At 41.6% G+C, this 24,444-nt stretch overlaps 1 protein-coding gene across 7 annotated transcripts in view; it reads left to right on the top strand.

Annotated features, from left to right (window-relative positions):
- Rprd1a (regulation of nuclear pre-mRNA domain containing 1A) overlaps nt 1-24,444 on the top strand; it is a 58,281-nt gene that overhangs the window by 20,807 nt on the left and 13,030 nt on the right. For 6 of the 7 annotated variants that reach the window (XR_005089475.1, XR_005089474.1, XR_005089473.1 and 3 more), the window contains exons 2-6: nt 8,844-8,973; nt 14,091-14,197; nt 14,279-14,376; nt 15,585-15,711; nt 15,819-15,994. Coding sequence is in view for 4 of the 7 variants with exons in the window: in XM_028867169.2 (XP_028723002.1) it covers nt 8,844-8,973; nt 14,091-14,197; nt 14,279-14,376; nt 15,585-15,711; nt 15,819-15,994 (638 nt within the window). In the remaining 3 variants the exon portion in view is untranslated. Of the gene's footprint in view, nt 1-8,843; nt 8,974-14,090; nt 14,198-14,278; nt 14,377-15,584; nt 15,712-15,818; nt 15,999-17,146; nt 17,650-24,444 lie in introns of those variants that run through there. The other variant, XM_028867170.2, reaches the window with a different exon arrangement.

Genomic DNA, 24,444 nt, shown 5'->3' with positions numbered 1-24,444 from the left:
AGTGGGGATTGAACCCAAAGTTTGTGCATGGTAGGCAAGTACTATCCACCTGGGCAGTAGCTTCATCCCAGCCCTGTGAAGCCCAGCCCTGGTTTCAGCATTAGTGACATTGTGTCTTCTCTATTTCATGCCTGTTGCTTCTCCATTTTGCTATTTGCTTCTTCTCCCTGGTTATTTAAAGCAAATATCAGATATAGAGCCATTTTATCAAGAAGGATATATTTACCATACATTAAGACCTATGACAACCATAAGGGGGCGATCATACCCAACAAAACTAACCATAATTCTTTTTAAATTTATGTGTGTATGTGTGTGCTCATGTGTGCCCCATGGAGCTATCATCACGATTATGAGCTCCATAACTGATAATCTTCAACTTAGTGTATGTTTAGTATCCCAGGTTTCCTTAAAAATGCCTTGAATTATTACATAAAGTAGAATCCACACATGGATTTTGGTTGACAGATCTTTTCTTCATTTTACCCTCCTTCTTTAATTTTGAGACAGGATCTCACTGTGTAGCCCTAGTTGATCTAACTTGTTATGTAGATTAGGCTGACTACAAACTCACAAAGATCTGCCTGCTTCTGCCTCCTCAGTGCTGGGTTTAAAGGCGTGCAACCACCATGCCTGGCATCCTTCCTTCCATCCTTGTTTGTTTGTTTGTTTGTTTGAAATTCCATGCAGTTTATTTGCTGAAGAGATTGTGTCCTGTGGACTAGAATTTCCCTCTTCAGCTAGGCATGTTGGTGTGTACTTGTAAATTTGAGCATGTTGGAGACAGGCAGTAGAGTCTTGGCACGAGTTCTAGACATACCCCTACATAAGGATTCTATCTAAGCTAGCTAGAGCTACATAGTGAGGCCTTGCCTTAAAAGAAAACTGGTAGCATCAGTATTGTCTGAGAACTGTGGGAATGGATATTTTGGGGATTTACCCCACACAGAAGCGAGGTAGGACCAACAGTTTGTATTTAGTAAGCCTTCTAGGTGATTCTGGGTATACTCATGTTTGGATACCTGATCTGCAAAAAACTTACTCTTCATCAACCATTGCTTTACTGAAATATAATTCATAGTGGGGGTGGGGGAACGGGACACAACAGGGGCTGGAGAGATGGCTCAGTGGTTAAGAGCACTGTCTGCTCTTCCAGAGGATCTGGGTTCAATTCCCAGCACCCACGTGGCAGCTCACAACTGTAACTCTAGTTCCAGGGAATCTGATACCTTCATGCAGACATACATGAGACATACATGCAGGCAAAACACCAATGCATATATAATATAAATAAATAAATCATAAAAAAAGAAAGCCAAATAATAATAATAAAAAAGCAGAATAAATGGTCTTTTGGCAGCCTCCCCCAGTATTGGGGCTCAATCTGTATTAGTCGCCTTTCTTATCACTGCCACAGAATCCCTCACACTAACAATATCTGAGCAAAGTTTTTGGCTCATGACTTCACAGTTTTTTGTCCTTGGTCCCTGCATTGTTTTGGCCCTCAGATGAGGCAGAGCATGATGGCAGGGAAGAAAAGACCTTTCCTTCTATGTAAACACTCCTCTGGAAAACAAAGGAGTTGCTACAGGTGGTTAAGGTGGGTGAGGAGAACAAAAGACAGAAATCCCAGCTCCAGTTTGAATGTCCTTTTCTGGCCTTTTGTGGTATTCTCAATGTCCAGTGTAACCTGCAACTACTGTGACATGATACCTTAGAAAATCAACTCAAAAGGAGGAAAGACACACACTTGGCAAGTGGAGGCAAGAAAACTCAAGTTCAAGGCTGACCCGAGATGCACAGTAAGGCCTTGTCTCATCAGCACCCACACACCAAAGCCAGAAATGGAGGAGGGGTTGTCTTTTGCTCGGGGTTCATTCAGTCCGTGGTTAGCTGGCTCCTTTGGTTTGGGAACTGTGGAGGAGCAGCATTGTGGTGAGTGTGAGGTTGCAAATCTACTTGCCTCAGCTGTCAGGAAGCAAGGGAGGCGAGGGGCACGTGCCCTCCAGCGACCTTCCATTGAGACCCCTGCCTTCTGAAGTTTCTACCACCTCCCAGGACTGCCTTCATCTCTCCACCCGAGCCCCCGAGTGACACACCAGGCGAAATGATAATGCCCATCTTTTCTGTTTGAGCTTTCCTAATGCTCCAGAAGGTGTCTCACTGTGCCCTGCCCACACCCACTTACAGAACCGCTATGCGCCATTTTTTAAACAGTGAAGTTTAAACCTTTGTTAGTCTGGCATTTTCTTTTTTAAATGGTACTACATTTTTATTTATTTTCCGTGTGTGTGTGTGTGTGTGTGTGTGTGTGTGTGTGTGTGTGTGTGTGGTGGGGGTTGTGTATGCCAGACTGAAAGTTGTTTTTTATTCCTAGTGCCTAATGCAGTGCCTGTGAATTTGGTAATACTAAGTAATTACCTGAGTTAATGAAGGAAGAAATGGCATGAGATCTTCATCATTTATAATTAATCCATTGACAAAATTCATTCAGAAAACAAATTAAATTGCCCTTAAAGTTAGAAGATTTAAACTGGGAGTAGTGGTGTGGGCTTTTATTTCCAGCAGAGGCATGCAGATTTCTGTGAGTGCTCGTTCTGGCTCATCCAGAGCTACACAGTGAGACCCCGTCTGAACAAACAAATAAAATGATTAAGATTTAATGTATTCCTACTGCAATCTTTTCTTGTCCATAGCAGTTCAGTTTGTCGGGGAGGAAAATACTGGAGATGTAACCAGGGCCTCAGCATGTGCTAGACAGACCATCTCTCTTAGCCGCTCCCTTAGCTCTAGTAGTGATTGTTAATGCTTTTTGTTTGGTTGTCCTGGTCTTTGGAGACAGGTTTCTATAGCTCAGACTGCTCTCACGCTTGCTGTTTAGTGGACAGGTCTTGAGTTCCAGATGATTCTGCCATCTACCTCCTAACAACTAGTCTTACAGATCAGCAGCACTACCTCACCTGACTTAATTGAGCTTTTTTAAAACAACCACAACAACAACAACCACAACAACAACAACCCACTACGTTTATGTACTGGGCATATCTCACCTGTAGAGGCCCACGGACAACTAAGACGTCAACTCACTCCTTTACCACGGGGGCCTGGGGATCAAACTCAGGTAGTCAGGTTTGTCAATTGTCTTTACCTGTTGGCCCGTCCTGCAACTTAGTATAGAACTTTTGTTTTTCAATGACTGAATCCCATAACATACCCCACAGTGATCTCAAACTTGTGGTCCTCTTGCCTCAAGCCTTCTGAATGTGGGATTACTAAGCATGGCTATGGCAAACTTTTCTTTGTAATAGATTTTTGTTACAAGATAACGACTTTTCTCCTGACATTTCTCTGTAAGACCTAAAGTGTGCAGTGTGCAGTGTGTGTGTGTGTGTGTGTGTGTGTGTGTGTGTGTGTTGATATACAGGTTCTTGGAGGAATCTATACTTCTTTTTTTTTTTTTTTAGATTTATTTATTTATTATGTATACAGTGTTCTGTCTGCATGTGTGCCTGCACTCCAGAAGATGGCACCAGATCTCATTATAGATGGTTGTGAGCAACCATGTGGTTGCTGGTAATTGAACTCAGAACCTTTGGAAGAGCAGCCAGTGCTCTTAACCTCTGAACCATCTCTCCAGCCCCCGGAATCTATACTTCTACATCCAGTGCAGCCTAAGATTTACCTCAGGGAAGTAAGTGGGATGTACAGTGACAGTACTTTGTGATTGGAATATTAAATGGCACAGAATACATAAAAACAGTTGGGTATAATGTTTATGTTCATGTTGGTGTGCTTGTGTCTATGGAGAGAAGAAATAAAGGAAAAAAGAGCTTGCATTTTATTGTTGGGTATATAATCTGCCAGTGTGTGTGTGTACTTTGCAAAAATTATAACTGATGAATAGGCACACAACAAACACTAAGTAACAGTTGTTTAAATTGAATGGAAGATGTGGAAACTAGTTATCTCCAGGGAATCTTGTGAACAGCAGAAGTTTAGGAGCTGACTGGGTCAGACTCATGTCCTAGCCTGACGACCTGTTGTGCCAGAGGTCTTTCTGTAGGGAATTAGGAATTTGAGACTGAAACCCAGGTCTTAATGCATGCTAGGCAAGTGGTCTGCTACTGAGCCATATCCCTAGCCTTTTGTTTTGTTTTGGATTTTGAGACTGGATCTTACTCTGCGTCTTAGTCTGGCCTTCAACTCCTAGTCTTTTGTGGGGGCCTCCCAGGTGTTGCTCTTATAGGCCTGTGTGAAAACATTTAACAGATGTTATTTTAAAAACTGTCTGAATTAGTTTGTAAATTATTTTTGCAATTTTCTTCTGACATTGTTGTGAGTTCATTCTTTCTTTTCTTTCTTTTTCCCTCCCTCCCTCCCTGCCTTCCTCCCTTCCTTCCTTCCTGGAACTGATTTGTAGACCAGGTTGGCCTCGAACTCACAAAGATCTGCCTGCCTCTGCCTCCCGAGTGCTGGGATTAAACGTGTGTGTCCAGGTTGTCAGGATTTTTTTCACTGGTTGTTTGCTTTATGAAATACACATCATTTGTAATGGAAATACTTGATTTTTTTTTTTTAATTTGAGTGAGAAGATTATAAGGAGTTCTCAGAATGTCTCATATTTTAACCTTGGTTCCAAAAGAGGAAAAATTGAAAATAGTGCATTGATGTTAGGACCCCAACAATCTTCTGGTATGCAGTGTGTGGGTGGAATCTAGAGCAAAACCTCTGGTTATTCTTCTACAGCTGTCTGTGGCCTCCTTTTTTTTTTTAAAGACAGATCCTCTCACTGGGTCTTGCTGATCAGGCCAGGCTATGTGGCTAAGCAAGCCCAGGGGATCTACTTGTGTCTGTCTCCTCAGCACCACTTTTTTGGGGGGTCTATTTTTTGAGATGGGTTCTTACTATATAGACAAGGATGGTCTGGAACTCACAGAGATCTGCTTGCCTCTGCCTCCTCAGTGTGGAGATTAAAGGCAAGTGCCACTGTGCCTGGCTTCTATAGTAGCAGAACAAAGAAAGCTATCAAGTTAAGACACTTTTCAAATACATTGGTGAGTACATCAGGTAAGCAGATTAGAGCAGAATGAGGAGAACTCTGCTATAGGACTTTGTTGCTTCCAGACAGCATTCTTCCTTAGCTCTTTTGTTTGTTTGTTTTTCAAGACAGGATTTTTCTGTGTATCCCTGGCTATTAAACCAGGTTGGCCTCAAACTCATGTTGATCTGCCTGTCTCTGCCTCCCAGGTGGTGGGATTAAAGGCATGTGCCACCACCTAAGGCCTTTCTTAGCTCTTTAATTGTTGGAAAGGAGGTGGGGGTGTGGTCTATATATACACACACGCTAAAGGATTTTTATCTATTAATCACAGGATATTAGGTCTGGCTCAGAGGTGGTCAAGAAATGGCAGTTTAGGGAGTTAAAGATAGCTAAATTGTCATTAAGCTCTGGGCCTGTAACATTCCAGCCTCTCCATAGCTCCCCTTTGCAGACATAGCTTCTTTCCAGGAATTCTTGTTCACACTTACCCAGCCAATTCATATTATCTCTCTTTCCCTCCTTTCTCTCCCCTCGCACCCTCCCTCCATCTCTCCCTCCCTCTACTTTTCTCTTTCTACCTGTCTCCCTCCAAGGCATTGTGCATACCAAGTTCTTCCATGGAGCTGTATTCCCAGTCCTTGGACCTCTTCAGCTTGTGAACATGTGATATCTCACTGTAAAGGAAACAGTATCTTTGGCGTCTGAACCTCAGCAACCCTGCCCTTCTGTGTCTGGCTCTGTGGTCTGACTCAGGGTACTGCGTAAGAAGAATAGTGCTTATCTGCTTGTGGCTGGATTCTTCCACTTGGCATGATGTCCTCAGAGTTCATCTGTGTTGTAGACTGTCAGAATTTTCTTCCTTGGTCAGGCTGAATAGCATTCAGAAGGGTGAACAGCACATTTTATCTATTAGTGAACATGTGGGATGTTAGATCTTGGTTGATTTCATGCCTACCTCTTTCACTATGGGTAAACAGCCTTTTTGATATTTCTTTGTTCAATACCAAATAGCTATAACAATTCCTTACATTCTTTGGGTTAAATTCGATAATATATACATTGCTTAGAGTAGTGTGTGTAGTGTGGGAGCATGTTTTCAGGTTCCTCGTGGCTTTACCCAGCAGGTCTACATAGAGAGGATGATTGAACCACAGGCCTGAGTGCAGGTGTCTGAAATGGTCTGCACTTGGCTGTGCTGGGGGGAGGTCTTTTGCTCCACCCCCTTGGCGCCTCTATAAATACCCTGGGGCAGAGACAATCAAGGCCCATTGGAGTAGGTTCCAGGCCCTCTCGAGGCTGTCCTTTATTTTCTGTTTATCTCTACACTCTAAATTCTTCTATCTAATATTTCCTGCTGCTCATACTCAAGAAAACTCTGGGGAACTGTAGGGTTGGAGGGTAAACACCCCGCAGTGTAGCACATAGTAAAAGTTCAAAAAGTGTTGTCATAACTAAGAAAGGACCCCATTCATTGGCTCAAGCTCCCATTCAGAAGTACTGTAGGCAGTCTCTTATTTAGATTAAAAAAAAGTTTAAAAATCATTTGATATGTGGGGGACAGCGGTGGGCTGCAGAAATAAATAAGTTAATAAAGTCATTTGATGGAGGCTGGATGTGGAGGCATGTCTTTAATCTCAATACTCAGGAAGCAGAGGCAGGAGGTTCTCTGAGTTTGAGGTAAGCTTGGTCTAAATCAGCCTAGCAAAATTCAGAACAGCCAGGATTATATAGAGAGACACTGTCAAATTGGGCTGAAGAGGTGGTTCAGTGATTAAGAACACTGGCTGTTCTCCCAGAGGACCTGAGTTCACATGGGGGAGCTCACAACCACCTGTAACTCCAGTCCCAGAGGATCTGACCTCCCTGATGCATGCAGTACATCATACACACTCGGACAAGTAACATGCATATATACACATAAGTAAATCATGAAAGTTAGAAAAATAATTTGATGAAAGAGAAAACGAAAACCCATTCCATGGGTTTGGGATGATGGGAGAGAAAGTGAAAACTTGAATTGATAACTCAACCTTTCGCATGGATGAGATTGAGAGAGTGCTCATAAGTAAAAAGAGAAGGCAGAATACTGGGAAAGTTGCCCTTACATCCCTCTTTTCAGAGAGAGAGAGGGTCTTGATGTCTTCATTGGCCATAGCCTGTAACCAGTGCCATTTTTACATTGCTCCACACCAGCACCTTTTATCATCAGGAGAAGGTGCAGGTAGAAGGCTGAAGAGCAGAGCGGCTCAGCTTATCGACTAACCATCCGTCTCTCTGTTTTATTGTGTAATAGGGGAAGGCTGGGCTTCCAGCTCGCTCTTAAAGATGTGAACTGGAAAGTGGTGTTTGAATATATGCTTTCATTTACAAAACTAGTCAGAGCAGCTCGATGAAGATACCGCCTGAAATCTGGTTGGCGAACCCACATTTCCCAACTGGTGTCCTGTACCTGGGATGGGGTGCTGCGTCTGGGTGTAATTGCGCCTCACTTAGAGCTTTACACTAAATTCCCTTGGAACCATATTTGAGCATTAAATTTTCCTTTGGCTTGTAATTCTTTTCATTGCTGAGGGTTGAATCACATGCCAGAACCTGTTTCTGAACCACAGCCCTAGCTACCCTGTATGAATTTGGAGTCATTTAATACCATTGTGCTCTGATGCAGTAACTGGTAAAAACATACTGTAACCACAGTTATTGAAACCTTGTGGCTTCCCTAGAAGGATTGAGCATGCCTCGGAGTATAGCAAGTAGGGGATATTTCATGAAGATGGACTCAGTGATTTAAGATAATGTAATACAAAGAGGAAAAATCTAACCTTGGATCATTTAGTCTCTTCGATGTTTAAATGGCAGATATTGATTGCATAGGGTGAACATAGATAATTGAGTGATATGTTTTGTAACCTGTTCTATATTTTGTACTCTGTTTCACAAGAGCATAATCATTTTGAGTCCATTAAAACAATATTAAATTCAACTCAAGATTTAAAATGCTGTCTTAGTAATGTGACTCATCATCACCTTATTTTTTTTTTTTCCCTGACTGATTCTTTTGTTTGTTTGTGGAGGTTTTGTTTTGTTCTGTTTTGAGATGGGGTTTCTATGTGTAGATCAGGCTATCCTGGAACTTGATCTGTAGACCAGGCTGGCCTCGAATTCACAGAGATCCACCTGCCTCTGCCTCCTGAGTGCTGGGATTAAAGGCAATATGTTTGTTTGTTTGTTTAATGTTCATTGGTGTTTTTCCTGCATGTATGTCTGTGTGAGGGTGTCAGAAACCTTGGAACTGGAGTTACAGACAGTTGTGAGCTGCCATGTGGGTGCTGGGAATTGAACATGGGTCCTCTGGAAGAGCAGCCAGTGTTCTTAACCATTGAGCCATCTCTCCAGCCTCCATCATCACCTTATTAATTAAATAGTCAAGTTTTTGTAAAGCTTAATGTGTGATAGAATCTCAGAGATGTAGTTTTGTGCATGTATGAGGATGTCTATATATACAGTTTATTTAGCTTGGGAATGATGGTGAGACCAGGAATGAAGGATACAAGTGGCTCAGGTGCCATGATAAGCCTGCAAGGGGACAGCAAGATCCATCACTGCCCTCCGTGTGCCTCTGAGAGTCTAGTTTTCCCACACATGACCACTTCAGAAGTGGGAGAGTGGCTGTCCTGGTGGTGTCAGCAGCAGTGGTGGATTAGTTTGTGGAAGAAGCTGGAGCCGGTCCAGTAGGAAAAAAGTTTGTCTACGTTCAGTGAGAATGTTGTGGTGTCTTAACTTTTTTCCCTTTCTCATTTTTTAGCCAAACCCAACAGGAAGCTTACTTTTCTCTACCTGGCCAATGATGTCATTCAGAACAGCAAAAGGAAAGGACCAGAGTTCACAAAAGACTTTGCACCAGTCATAGTGGAGGCATTCAAGCATGTTTCAAGGTAGGATCCTTTCTGTACATGAGGTAAGGTTAGAATCAGCACGAAAAAATGGAATGCGTTTGTTTGAAGCTTTCATTTGGAATTTGATGGTTTTTGCTTTCTGTGAGGATTTGGTCTGCCGCTGAGGGGCATTTGGAATGCTTGATTCATGGCTTTCCTAGAAGAGACCAGATGTTGTAGAATATTATTTTAAGGTGTGTTACTTTTGTTTATGTTGCATTTGTTTAACTCTGTGAAGCTGTGTTGTTAAGCGTGTGAAGCTGTATCTAAAAACACCTGATGGTCTAATAAAGAACTGAACGGTCAATAGCAAGGCAGGAGGAAGGATAGGCAGGGCTGGCAGGCAGAGAGACTATATAGGAGAAATCTGGGAGAAGTAGCAAGAGGAGGAGAAGGGCATCAGGGGCCAGCCACCCGGCTACACAGCCAGCAAGCCACAGAGTAAGAAACAAAGAAAGGTATACAAAAATAGCGAAAGGTAAAAGCCCAGAGGCAAAAGACAGCCAGGTTAATTTAAAGTTAAGGAAAGATGGCAAGAAACAAGCTGAGGGCTGGAGAGATAGATGGCTCAGAGGTTAAGAGCACTGGCTGTTCATCCAGAGGTTCTGAGTTCAATTCCCAACAACCACATGGTGGCTCACAACCATCTGTAATGAGATCTGGTGCCCTCTTCTGGCCTGCAAGGATACATGCAGACATTGCATTGTATATATAATAATTAAATAAATTTAAAAGAAAAAAGAAACAAGCTAAGGATGGACTTTTATAATTAAGAATAAGCCTCTGTGTGTGATTTATTTGGGAGATGGGTGGTAGGGCCCCCAAAAGAGCAAAAACAAACAACATCCAGAAGTCCTCTTGTATTGGGATGAACGTCTTTACTGAGAGTAAAGAAAGGAACTGAACTGAAAATATATGCTTGTAGAACTCCATCTTACGTTTGCTATTTCTGGACTTATTTCATACCACAGTGTTTTTATTTTTATTTTTTTTATTTTTTTTTTTTTTGGTGTGTGTGTGTATGTATATTTTCTACCGTTGTAAAGTGCATATGGGGCTGGAGAGATGGCTCAGCACTTAAGAGACTAGCTGCTCTTCCCAGAGGACCTGGGTTCAATTCCCAGCACCCACATGGCAGCTCACAGCTGTCTGTAACACAAGTTCCAGTGGATCTGACACCTTTATGCAATATATATGCAGACAAAACACCAATGCACATAAGTAAAAAATTAAAAAAAAAGAAATAAAGAATATTTAAAATAGTCACAAACTTCAAACAGATTTTTTTTCAGGTAATTTTGCATGTGGAAATCTTAGTATATGCACTCTAAATATCTCTATTTCATTTATATGTGTGTGTGTGTGTACATACACCATTGCACACATGTGGAGGTTAGAGTTGGTTCTTTCCTTCTGTAATGTAGGTCCCAGGGATTGGACTCAAGTCCCTGGCTTTGTAAGACAAGTGCCTTTATTTACTGAGCCATCTGGCTGCCTATCTTATATACTTATTTCCAAATATTGTATGCTGCTATATAATAGATTTCCTGGGCAAGCAGTGCTGAATAAGATAATAAATCAGGCTGGACTTCAGCATACGATGGTACATGGTGATCATATACAGTAAGTGCTATTGGGTGAAAGAAGGTGTTGCTGTTACTTGCTTTCTAAATATCCTGTGACCTGCAGTTTCCACTTTGCCTTCTACCTGTTCCTGGTGTGCTGCCTAGAGCGAAGTGCTGCACCTTCTTCTGTGGCTGTGCTCTTCTCTTGCCTTTGGTGGTTTGTTTACTCACCGAGTTTAATGTTGTCCATACGATAACAACTTAGAATCCTACTATATAGTCCAAACCTTTTTTTTTTTTTTTTTTCTTCCTCTTTTTGAGACAGGATGTAACTGTGTAGCCCTGGCTGGCCTGGAATTCTGTGTAGCCTGACTAACCTTGAACTCAGAGATCTCTCTGTCTCTGACTCCTGACTGGAGACTAAAGGCCCCAACCTGGCTCAGTCCGACTTCTGTCTCCGTCCAGAGCTGAGTGCCCAGTTAGTTGTTGATGTTCTGCTAAGTGTCTCAAGCTCACTGTCTAAACTTTGAACTATGTCCGTGTTCCTGCCAACGCCTCCTCTAGGTCTCATTATCTCAGTGAATGACAGCTCCATCTGTCCTGATACCAGGCAAGAGATGGGTGTCATCTGTGCTTCCTTCTCCCTGACTGTATGCTCCATGGCGCGTACGGCCCACCAGGTGCCGTTTTCCTGTCTAGTTACCATATTATCTTTTCTTGGCGATTGCAGTAGCCACTCCCCTGGTATGGCTTGGTCCTCTGGGGAAGCTTTAGGCAGAGTGGCAGAGTACTCAATACTCCCTTGTCTCTGAGCAAGACTTACGATACTTAAGGTGCTCCTTTCTGGACTTATGTGCGTTGTGTTTTTTTCCAGCCTGTAGTCTGCATTTTAAACTAATACACCCTTTTAAGTTCTATGTACTTCCTGCTGTTTTGTTTGTTTGTTTGGCTTTTTCGAGATAGGGTTTCTTTGTGTAACCTTGGCTGTCCCAGAACTAGCTCTGTTGACCAGACTGGCTTTGAACTCACAGAGATCTGCCTGCCTCTGCCTCTCAGAGTGCTGGGATTAAAGGTGCGTACCAGCACCTTGCAAAATAAATAACGGTTTTGTTTTTTCAAGACAGGGTTTCTCTATGTAGCCCTGGCTATCCTAAAATTCCCACTGTAGATACTTCTAATTTTGAGATAGGATCTCATATATCCCAAGCTGGCCCTGAACTTGGTATGTAGTCAAGAATGGCTGAATTTCTTTTTTCTTTATTTTTATTTTTGATCATGAATTTCTTATCCTCCTGCCTGTCCTTCCCAAGTGCTGCTGGGATTACAGACATGTACCAACATGCCTGGTTTATGTGGTGCTGGAGATCAAACCAAGGTTTCATATATGCTAGGCAAGTACTCTCTCAACTGAGCTATATTCCCAGCCCCTGTCTTATGTTTTTATATATGTTCCTTTCTAGAATTTACTAGAATCTATGTTGACCTCATACTATGTGATAGCTCTGAGTATACATTAATAAGGAAGATAGTGTTCTGTTTAGTTGGTCTTAGATTCAGAGTGTATTAAAGGTGATAATAACTAGACAGACGTATGGGTGTATGTTGTAATAACATACAATATACTGTTGTAATGACATGGTCTAAAGGAAAATGAAGTAGGGAAAGGAAGGAAGGAAGAGAGAAAGAAAGAGAGAGAGAGAGAGAGAGAGAGAGAGAGAGAGAGAGAAAGGAAGGAAGGAAGGAAGGAAGGAAGGAAGGAAGGAAGGAAGGAAGGAAGGAAGGAAGGAAGGAAGGAAAGAAGGGTATGGAGGTGTTGAGCTATATGAAGGGGCAAAGAACTCTTTGGGAGGGTAGATTTGAACCAGTGCTTAAAGCAATGGTTCTCAACCTGTGGGTCATATCTCTTTCAGAGATGGAACGCCTGTCTCTGAAAATATTTACAGTATTGTTCGTAACAGTAGCAAAATTATAGTTATGAAATAGCAACAAAAATAATTTTATGGTTGGGGGTCACCGCAATATGAGGAACTGTATTAAAGGGTCACAGCATTAGGAGGGTTGAGAACCATTGCCTTAAAGGATGAAATGAACCATCTGTCTAAGGGGAAAAGTGTTGTGGAATATTCCTTTACACTGTGTGAAGATGTGTCACTGTGATAGGCTTAATAAAAAGCTAAATGCCTCATAAGTAGGCAGGAGGTATAGCAGGGACTTCTGGACAGAGAGAGCATTGGGAAGAAGGCAGAGGCACCAGACAAGCAGGACGGGCAGTACAGAGGTGAAGCAATAAAGCTGTAAATTAATAGAAATAAGTTAATTTAAGTTATAAGAGCTAGTTAGAAACAAGCCTAAGCTAAGGCCGAACTTTCATAATTAATAAAAAATCTCTGTCTTTTTTTTTTGTGAGATGGCGGCCAAAAGAGAAAAATCTGCCTATGGAAAAGAGTCTAGAGAGAGTGAACAGTAGTGGTCTGGGCAAGTTTGAAGATCAGCAAGGAGATTTGAATGAGAGAAAATGTTAGGAGGTGTGGAGAGTTTGCCAGAAGGCAGAGGCTGTGGGACTGTGGCTCAGGCTGAGGATCTGAGTTTTAGAGATGGTTGAGAAGAACTTGCTCTGATTTGATATAGGGTGGATACTTTTTAAAGTGAAGGAGTTGAGACTGGAGATCAGCGAATAATGGTATAAAAACCCAGGCAAGGGACTAGAGTGATGGCTCAGTAGTTAGGAGCATGCACAGCTCTTACAGAGGAGCTGGACTAGTTTCTCAGCACCCACATGGAAGCTCACAACTGTCTGTAACTCCAGTTCCGGGTTTCTCTCTCTGTCTCTCTCTCTCTCTCTCTCTCTGTCTCTCTCTCTCTCTCTCTGTCTCTCTCTCTCTCTCTCTCTCTCACACACACACACACACACACACACACACCCTTGAGGTAGTGCTGAAGGAAGAGGCAGATTGTTGAAAGTCACCATGTCCCGTTTTCCTGTAGAACCAGTCTTCAGATTTTGTTTCTCAGATGGGACTCCTGGTCTCTGACTGGGCTAGATCTCTCGGTGCTGTCTGTAGCACCATGTTCTCATTCCTCTGTGAACAACGGCTGCTGTAAAGCTCCACTTGATTCCTGTGCCAAAGGTAGTGGTGGGCTCAGCAGGTATCAAAAGTGCCCTGGAACTGCCTGTTAGCTCCTTTCACTTGGGAGCATCATCTTTGTAAGTCTCTAGTGTCTGCTCCTAAAACTTTGACCACGAAAACCATTTTGTTTGCTGTTCTATTACTGAGTTTTTTGTTCTTTTGGGTTCTTTTTGGTGGTTGTTGTTTTGCTTGCTTGTTTGTTTTTTGAGATAGGGTTTCTCTGTGTAGTTGTTACTGAGTTCTTAAGGGTTTCCGTCATACCTTGCCTGAGCTGCTGCTAGTGGTGCCCAGCTCGCCTGAGTAGCTCTTGCTGGGAGCCAGTATTGCTCCCATTTTAAGTCACCATTACTTCGTGGTAGCACTCACTGTACATTTTTACTGTCATTGTTTTAACTTCTTCTTTTTTTTTTTTTTTTAAATTTAGTGAAACTGATGAAAGTTGTAAGAAGCACCTTGGCAGGGTATTGTCTATTTGGGAAGAGCGATCTGTGTATGAAAACGATGTGTTAGAGCAACTTAAGCATGCTCTGTGTAAGTACAGGATCTTGGTCTCTTTCTGTGGTCCTCTCAGGAAAGCACATCTTTCAAAAAATTTAATGTTTTTTAAATCAGATGGAGATAAGAAGACGAGGAAGCGGACTTATGAACAAATAAAAGTGGATGAGAATGAAAATTGTTCCTCTTTAGGGTCCCCAAGTGAACCACCGCAGGTAAAAATTCAAGACAGCTGTGGGATTTTTACTCCATGTGACCTCTGGGCTTTGATCATTTCAGTGTTCTGGTTACAAGAAAGGCACCAAATTAATCTCTCTCCATTCTGGTAACAAATTGCTTTTGTTTGAAGTAGTATGCTTTGTGGGGGGTGGGGTGGGATTTTGTTTCTCTAGTTATGTGTGTGTTCCTGGGTACGTGCACGTGAGTACCTAAGGAGTCCAGAGATGTCTGTTTCCCTGGACTGGAGTTTCAGCAGTTATGGGCTACCTGTCGTGGTCCTGAAAACAGAACCCTTCTGCAAGAGCAGTTCATGCTCCTAATGCTCTAACCGATGTGCTAGCTCCAGTGCTGGTGTCTGCTCTGTACAGGGATGCATTTCTCATTGCTGAGTGTGATTAGATGTAGTGAAACATCTACTGTTTAAGAGTTGATTTTTGAAATCAAACACGACCAACACGTTTGTTACATGACTTAAACTCAAATTCTATCCTTAGAGATAAACACTGGTCCCTTTAAATATTTTTTATTTTCAAACATGTAAAAATAATTGTTAGAAAGATAACAAAATATGTGGTGGTAACCCAATATATTATGTATAAAACTTTTCAGGAAAATAAAAATTTTCCAGGTTAATACACTAGGTTTGAGTTAATAGCTACCTTCTCTTACCCCTGAAGTGTCTGCCATATGAACCAGTCACTTAGCTCATTTTGCTAATTAGGTAAGTTTTGCACTCTTTGTCTTCATGCACAGTGGGGTGTGAACACCTCACGGTCTAAAGTGCTGTCTCATGTTCAACACTTACCATAGTTTCTTTTACTTAACATACTAAAGAAAGGTTGGGGGCCGGAGAGATGGCTCATTGGTTAAGGGCACTGCTACTCTTATCCTCAGTTGAGCTCTGAACCCGAGGTTCCAGCTCTCATTAGGCAGCTCACAACTATCTGTTACTCCAGTTCCGGGAGGTCTGGCAACCTTTTGTGTCCTCTGGGACACTGGCGGTGATCATGTTTCACAGACAGAGGCAAAACACACGAAAAAATTTTGTCTAAATGTATTTTTAAAAGTGTCTTAAGAAATGTTACACGTTGTAGACTTTGCTAGTGTATACTTCATAAGGATTAGGCGTACTAAAAAGGTGTCAAATCCTCTATATTTGTTAGAGCTTTATTTCTTTTGGTTCTAAAGTTGTGTAATTTTTTAGACTCTCGACCTTGTTAGAGCATTACAAGATTTAGAAAATGCAGCCTCAGGTGATGCAGCAGTCCATCAAAGGATAGCTTCTTTGCCTGTGGAAGTTCAAGAAGTGTCCCTGCTTGAGAAAATAACAGGTAAGAAAAGAAAGTGAGGTCCAAGGTGTTGTTTGGGAGGCAGCGTGTGGGAGCAGGTTGTCATCATTTTGTTGTGTATTAATTGTAATACCCTGTGCTTTTCTTAGATAAAGAATCTGGAGAGAGGCTTTCTAAAATGGTAGAGGATGCTTGTATGTTGCTGGCAGACTATAATGGCAGACTGGCGGCAGAAATAGATGATAGAAAGCAACTCACTCGAATGTTAGCAGATTTTCTTCGTTGTCAAAAGGAAGCCCTTGCAGAGAAAGAACATAAATTGGAAGTGCGTAACCTTTTCCTTCTTTAGTGCATATTTATTTAATTTTATTATACCTTAATGTATCTGTGTATTTTTAGAGTTCTTGCATCATGGACTATTTTAGGCAGTGACCCAGGTAAGCTGCTTCTTGCTGTCAGTTTTTTCCTACAGATTGATTAAACAAATCTGGAACTTTGGTCTTAACAGAATTTGTTACATTCCAAATCATCTATGTGAAATTCCATGTAATAGAAATGTAAACCCTTCAAGCACAAACATAATAGGAAAATAACAAGTCTAATAAGTCTTGTGTTAATGGCAGTAAATTGTTTGGTTTATTGAATTTCTATTCTTAGCACATACTGTCTTTTAGGTCTATCATTAAATATCCAAATTATTTCTCCACCTCTGATTCTCACATTTAATATATTCCTCCTCACTCACTCTCTGGGCTTATACAATGCTGTTCCGGAAAAGATTGTTGATGGATTACATATGGTTGTTACTGGTGGTGATGAGTCTGGGGCTCAGAAGGTAATACAGAAGCAGTCTCATTTATTTTGAGCAGAGAAGCCATTGTCAGCATAGGGGAGCTGGGTTTGGCTTTATTTAAAAGACCATTCGATCAACTAGTTCTTACTTGAGTTCTTAATTTCAGTACCATGTGAGAATGTCCTGTTTGAGTCCCTTTATTTACAGACAGCTCCTTCTAAATTTGTAGGTGTATCATGGTACTGCCTCTTAATTTGATTTATTATTGTTTAATTCTTGGCTCAGCAGTTTCTCTCTCAACAAGCCCCAGGTGGTACTTGGACTGGCTTGCTCTTGCAGTTCTGAGAGAGCTCCTCGATTATTCCACACCCCAGATGCTCAACTCTTAATATTACACTGTCCTTTTTCAGTTTGCTCCCTCTCTGCTCACACAAACTCACTTAGTCATTGGCACTTTGCTCTGTCCTTGAAGAGGTTGCCCACTTGGAATGGAAAAGATGCAGTGGAGTTTCTTAGAACATGAGTTTGGGAGTTAGCTTACCTGTTTGTGATGTTGTAGTGGCCTTCAGTCTTATACATCCTTACTTGTTTCCCGTTCGCAGCATTGAGGGTGAGTATGTCAACAGTTTTTGTCTTCAGCCTTTTGGTACGGTTTCTTTAACTTTTGTCGAGCTTCTATTGCAGGTATTGGACACGGCGTATCATCTAACGATGTCATCACCATTAGGGTATTCTTCCGGCTAAAAATAAACATCAAACTCCAAAGCCTGTATTGTCTCATGTTTTTGAAAGTTGAAGAATGAAGTTTTATTATTCTATTTATACCTGCTTTCTCACTTTTGGTGTTGACCATTACTGGTTTCAAAAATACAATTTATATTTGACAAGTAACTGTAGAAAATAGGTCACTCCCACCCCCACCCCTGCCCCCATTTGCTGGTGCATTCTAGCCAGATTTTCTAGTTAATAGTCATACACAGAGCCGATGATGGTAAGACTAACATTTACCATGTCTCAGGGGCACAGTTCTAGCCTCTTCACATAATCACCTCATTCAGTCCTACACAGCAGGGTACATATCATCCACAGGTTATAGTCATGGAAATAAGGTTCAGGGAGATAAAGTAGCTCCCACATTTTTCACAAAGCAGTATTGGATTATTTAGAGCAATGAACTTCCAGCATCAGTGCATTCACTCCAAAGCCATGTTGGCTCTTGTTCTGACAGAAAGAAGTATACCCCGCTTGGCAAAACCTGAAGTTCTCTTTCTCCAGCTCTAAAGAACCCTTGCTTTTCCAAGTAATCGCTGGCTTGAAATAAAGTCTTCTAGGGAGTTTGATTGTTGTTCATTCAGTATGGCTGAATTTTATATCGAAGAAACCACCTCAATTATCAGGATTTTTTGTTTTGTTTTGTTTTTCTATTTTTAAATCTTTCTGGCTTTTTAAGACAGGGTCTCTCTGTGTGGCCCTGGCTGTCCTGGAACTCACTCTGTAAACCAGGCTGGCCTTGAACTCAGAGATCTGTCTGCCTCTGCTTCCTGAGTTCTGGGATTAAAGGTGTGTGCCACCATGCCCAGCTCATGATCATATTTTTAAAGCTACTGTTTACATAAACTAGGAAGTTACAGAGCAAGATCTCAAGATCTCACTGTAAATTGTCATTGAGAAGTAAGCTTTTTTTTTTTTTTTTTGTCATATGATGTGACAATGACTTGATATTTAAACATGCCTTGTATTAGTAGGCGGCATCACCCTGAAGTAGAGACTGAGGACTGAAAGCTTGTTTTTGTATCAGCTACACTGTTTCTAAAACTGGTTTAAGTGTTGGTGACACTAATCACCATTGTTAGAAAATAGAACAAAAGTATCAGTTTAAGAAGTGAATGTTTGGGGCTGGAGAGATGGCTCAACAGTTAAGAGTACTGACTGTTCTTCCAGAGGTTCTGAGTTCAGTTCCCAGCAATCATGTGGTGGCTCACAACCACCTATAATCTGGTGCCCTCTTCTATCCTGAAGGGACACATGCAGGCAGAACACTATATACATAATAAATATATTTTTTTTTTAAAAAAGTGGATGTTTAATATGTTGAGGAAGCCACTCTTAAAACATTTGAAATCAATGAAAACATGGAGTGCTTCTAACAGTTGAGGTAATCCCTTTTGATTAACTTTGATTAGTAAACAGATAATAGACTACTAATCTAGGCTATTGCACTTGCCTGTAATCCTAGTGCTAGTGAGGTTGAGGCAAAGAGTTCCTGAGATTAAGGCCAGCGTGGACTATAGAGCAATAATCTGATGGGGGTGTTGGATGGGTGGATGAATGGATGGGTGGGTGGGTGGGTGGATGGATGGATGGATGGGTGGATGGATGGATGGGTGAGTGGGTGGGTAGGTGGGTGGATGGATGGATGGATGGATGGATGGATGGATGGATGGATGGATGGATGGATAATGGATTTGAGTTGGAACCCAGAACTCCCCGTCTCAGCCTTCCTAGTGCTGGCATCGCGTGTGTCTGCACCATAGGATGACTTAAAGTGACACTTCGATGTGTTGGGGGCAGGAAGATGAGAGATTCTTCTATACCAACGAGATCCCAAGTTGTTTAGTTTCCACAAACTGTAGTGCGGGATTCCACAATATGGTCCTGGAAGGAAACATGCTTTTTTAAAGTCAGTGCTTTCTGCCTTTAGTCCCAGCACTCAGGAGGCAGAAGCTGGCAGGTCTCTGAGTTCTGCGTTCAAGGGTAGCCAGGGATACACAGAAACTCTAGAAAAGAGCTGAAATAAGTGACTAAACAAGCAAATACATAATGTCAGTGCTTGCTAATCTTTGTGGATCCTGTGATGTTCTGTATTATTTCCAAATAATTTTGGAATTTGTTTTGCATATGATACAGAGATGTAATAGATTGAAAGTGGTAATTAATGGTTCCCTTACTGATTAATAATAGGACAGGTATAGTGGCTCATGTCTTAGCCTTAGACCACTGTAGACTGAAGCAGGAGAAGCATGAGTTGGAGGCCAGTGTGGTCTTTGTAGGAAGTTCCAGACTGGCCTCTGCTGCATAGTGAGATTCTGTCCCAACCTTCTCCCCTAAAATCCAAAATTAATCCAAAATTTTTTACTAGTGTTGTGAAATGCTATTTCTGCCAAGCTTAATTTCTATATGTGCACACTGACCTGTAAGTTTGACGTTTAATTATACAGATTGTGACTTCAATTGCTTTCTAATACTGTTCATGTTTGCTATTTCAACTAATTATGGTTATTGTGTGTATGAAATTGTGTTTTTTTTTCTTTCATACTTTGTATTTTTATTGAGAGTGCTCATTCTTTTATCATGACATGGGTCATTTTTTCTCTGTCATTTATACCTAAGATAAAGTTTAATTTACAAGGTAGATATAATAAGGAATTAATCACAGTATGATGATAAGCCTATGAGATGTAGTTTCTCTCACATCTCAGTTCACTGTAGTGAAATTGGTGGACCGTGATGACTGAGGATGACCGACAGTGGAGAGAAGCCTGGATGAGGACTGCTTACAGAAAGACCTCAGTTCAGGGTGTATAGTGGCTAGAAGTTTGGCTCAGTAATGTGAACAAAGGAGAAAAGAGCCATTCTTTATGTTATGAGAGTGTCCTGTTTTGTCTGTGACTGCAGGAGTAGAGTAAGCAGTGCTGAGGTTAGGAAGGGGACAGTGCCAGGTGGGCTGGAATCCCCCTGTCCCTTCCTGATGGGGAGTGTGTGCGGATGAACAGGTGTGCTGCCTGCAGAGGCGAGGCCTTGTTGCTCAGCACCACCACAGTTTGTTACTGTAGCAGCTGAGGGTTCTTAGGAGTCAGGAAATGCAGAGTAGCTGGGAACCACCATGAAGGCGGCCCTTGAATTTCCAAAGCGCAAGAAGGAGCAGAGGTGCTGACTACTGGTTTCTGAGTGAACTGGAGAGTGAAGGTGGGCAGGACTTGGTTTAAACAGTGTGTTGGCAATGCTGGTCTGAGCTGCCCAGGTAGTAGCAATGGAGTATTGGATGGCTTCTTGTTCCCGTGTCCAGGCCAACTGCCCTGTTGCTGGGCTTACAGGTGTGCATCACCGTGCCTATGTCAGGTGAAGTTTTGTTACTACTGTAAAGGTACTGTGTGTTCATAGTTTTGCACCCATTGCTAAAGGCATGCTACCTACAATTCCATTATTCCTTTAATTTTTAACAAGATTTGAAGGATGGGATTGTTGTACCTACAACTATTTTTGTATGCTGTCGTACTTTGCACATTTACTGTAAACATTTCCATATTTATCACCCCTCCCCCTCCTTTTGGGATTTTCAAAACAGGGTTTCTCTGTAATGGTCCTGGCTGTCCTGGAACTCACTTTGTAGACCAGGCTGGCCTGGAACTCACAGAAATCTGCCTGCCTCTGCCTCCCAAGTGCTGGGATTAAAGGCTTGCACTACCACCGCCCCGCCCCTTTTGTTTTTTGGGATGGCACCTTGAACTTTGCCCATGCCAACCAAGCTCTCTCTACTCTTATCTTAATTACGAATCTGACTTTAATTGACAAGTTATAGTCTGTTACAGAATAGTATTTATCTACCTGCTTTGTTTTTCAGAGACAAAGTTTCTTTTTGTAGCCTTGGATGTCATAGAACTAGCTCTGTAGACAAGGCTGGCCTTGAATTCACAGAGATCCGCCTGCTTCTGTCTCCTGAGTGCTGGGATTAAAAGTATGCGCCACCACTGCCTGGTTCTTGGAGTTTCTTACTGTTAAATTATTGGTTTAAATAACATTTTGGTGTGTCTATTACATTTGACTTCTTGCTGTTGGAAAAATATTGCTCTGAATCTCTTTCAAGTTAAATCTTTGCTTATTTGTGATAGTTTTAAGTTCTTAGGAAAAAAAACTAGGCCAGCAGGAGATACATGGTTTTTATTTGTGTGCATGCCACAGGACAAAATCAGCTGCTGTTTCTCAAGCACTAGACCTGGTGTTTTTGAGACAGGGTCTCTTATTAGTCTTGTACTTGCGAAATAGGCTAAGCTGGGTGGCTAATGAGCCTTAGAGATCTGTCTCCCTGTCTCATTCTTCAGTGCTGGGATTACAAGAGTGCCTCGCCACACACAGCTTGTTTTTCATGGGTTCTGGGAACCAGATCCAGTTCTTCATGCTTGCAAGGCCTCCCATCTTCATAGCCCTTAGGGCAGTGTTGAAGTACATTCCGCTGTATGTCCTGCTTCTGGAATTCTTCCTTTTGCAAAGCTGATGCTCTTCACCCGGAAACAAGTGTTCCATGCTTTCCTTTTACCTAGCCACCAGTGCATGGTCTGTGACCTTGACTACTGGAATAGTGTGACATATTTGTCCAATTTGCTTTACAGCTTCTAGGTCCATCCATGTGTAGCTTCTGTCAAAAACAATCTGGTTCTTTCTATTGGTCTTTAATGGATCCATTTTCAAATTTCCTATTGTTTTATTGATTGAATTGAAAAGCTACTCTGAGCAGAGCCAGACAGATCTCTGTGAGTTCAAGGCCAGTCTGATCTACAAAAGAAAGAGACAGAGGGTGGGGAGAAGGAGAATGAAGAAGAGAAGAAAGAAAAGTTATTCTGGTCAACTATGTCTAAATTCTCTTCAGTAAAGAGTAGCTTTGTTGAGTAACACTCTCCCCCCCCCCACACACACACACATTAGAGGCTGGAGTTTATTGTGCACACACCTGGATGTTGGTCCCATTGGTTTTGAAGGCTTGTTCTTTTTGCAGGAAGACCTTAGCTGCATTTTAGTTTTTCTTCTGAATTACTTAGAGCTTTTCATTATATTCTTTTGGTTTTTTTTTTCGAGACAGGGTTTCTCTGTGTAGCTTTGTGCCTTTCCTGGAACTCACTTGGTAGCCCAGGCTGGCCTCGAACTCACAGAGATCCACCTGGCTCTGCCTCCCGAGTGCTGGGATTAAAGGCGTGCGCCACCACCGCCCGTTCATTATATTCTTATTACATACATTAAATGTTCAGAATTGTTACTCCATCTTGCTCATCTTTTCTCCTGTTTTAACCACTTCTAGAATGCTTTTCCTCTATTCTGTCACTGTTGGTGGTTTTGGTTTGTTTTGTTCTTCTAGAATGCAGTCTTGGCTTGTCTAATGTTAGTGGTGGTGGCTGTGTCATGATCATTTTGTTGTTGTTCATTGAGATAAAATCTCCATCTGTAGTACAGGCTGGCCTTAAACCCAAGAGCTTCCTGTCTCAGTCTTCCAAGTGCTGGAATTACAGGCATTTCCCACCATGCCTTCAGAGCTTGGCAGAGACCACAGCAGCGTAGAGTTGGTTTTGTCAGATTGTTTTAGGTCTTTGTTGAAGACAGGGATTTACTATCACAGTTGCTTAACTAGTTTGCAAACTGTTACTTAGGATGAGTGGAGAGGGAATCAGAAGTCAAGAGATCCATTTTAAGACTGGATTTCTGGTTTTACCTAGACCTGAGTTGAAGTTGATTTTCCCAATGTCTGTTGACTATTGTCTAGGATACCTGCTGTTGTCATGGCCTGTTTTTTTTTTTTTTTTAAAACCTTGCTTTGGGGAGCCACAGGAAACACAGGCTTCCTTTTAAGAATGACTTGCAATAAGGTAGCAAGGATTATGAATGTCTGCAAAGGCTCTAAAATATTCATGCCTTCAGAGCTTGGCAGAGACCACAGCAGCGTCAGACCTGTTCAGCATGAATGTAAAATACTAATTAGCTTCTGTGTATTTTCTACAAAAGCGAATGAATATGTGCTTCTTGCTTAGTTGGGTAATTCTGTAGATTTGATTGCTACCAGTACACTTGCTTAAAGCCTTTGCTCCCCTCCCCTCCCTTCCCCTCCTCTCTCTTCCCCTCCTTTCCCCTCCCTTCCCCTTCCCTCCCTTCCCCTCCCTTCTCCTTCCCCTCTTGATTTTGCTGGAACTCACTATGTATACCAGGCTGGCCTTGATCCATCTGCCTCTGTCTCCTAAGTACCACTTTTACTTTCCTAATCTATGGATTGAAGAATTAGGTAATTCAACCCTTTAAAGTATTTGGTTAATAGACAAGTTATAGTCTTTGAGAAAAAAAAAATCTAAGGATAATTTAAGTAAGCAAAGTAAATTTACAAAATATATAATGAATCTTTCATTTCTAGTCTTTAGAGAATATTCAAATGAATTCCAATAAAAAACAAATTTTTTTATGACACATAACTTATGGCAATTTTTTTTCTAGGCAGACACTTTTTAAAAAAGTTTTTTGTTAGAGTTTTATTATGACAATTTCATCCATGTATACAATTTTTTTGATCATACTCATCCCTGTTACCCTCTTTTCCCTTCTCACACTGAAGAATATGTGTCTCCCCTGCAGCAATGACCTGGGCACTGAGTTGTTTGTAGCTCAGTGGTAGAGTACTTGCCTAACATGCGTGATGTCCTGGGATTGCTCCACTGCTATCTTAGCACTGTAAGAGTAGGTAAGATAGCGGTGTGTGGAGAGGAAAAATGGTCACAGTAGAGTAACTATTGAACATGCCCTAACTACTAGTTAGTGGCCATCATAAGACACATACTATAGGTGCAATGTATGAGAAATTTATTATTATTATTATTTTTAATCAAAGGAGGAGTATTGAGGAATTCTAGACAAGGCAAGAAAGAATATAAGCAACAGCATCAAAGTCATAATGGCTATGGCCTAAGGTCATGGTGCAAGAAAGTGAGGCACTTGGTTGGGATTATAGTTTAAATTTAATGTGTTATGGTAGTGCTTTACAGGTGAACAAGATACAGTTGTAAAAATGTTTAGAAAGAGCTGGCAAGATGACTTAGTGGGTAAGGTGCTTGCTGCCAAGCCTGACTGATGACCTGAGTTCAATTCCTGGGATCCACATGGTAGAAAGGAGAGAACTGACTCCTACAAGTTGTCCTCTAATCTCCATGAGTGTATGTACAGACTACATTAAA

The sequence above is a fragment of the Peromyscus leucopus genome, chromosome 19, assembly GCF_004664715.2.
Source record: "Peromyscus leucopus breed LL Stock chromosome 19, UCI_PerLeu_2.1, whole genome shotgun sequence".
NCBI classification, from domain to species: Eukaryota; Metazoa; Chordata; class Mammalia; order Rodentia; family Cricetidae; genus Peromyscus; species Peromyscus leucopus.
This window is presented reverse-complemented; position numbering and strand designations above follow the sequence as displayed.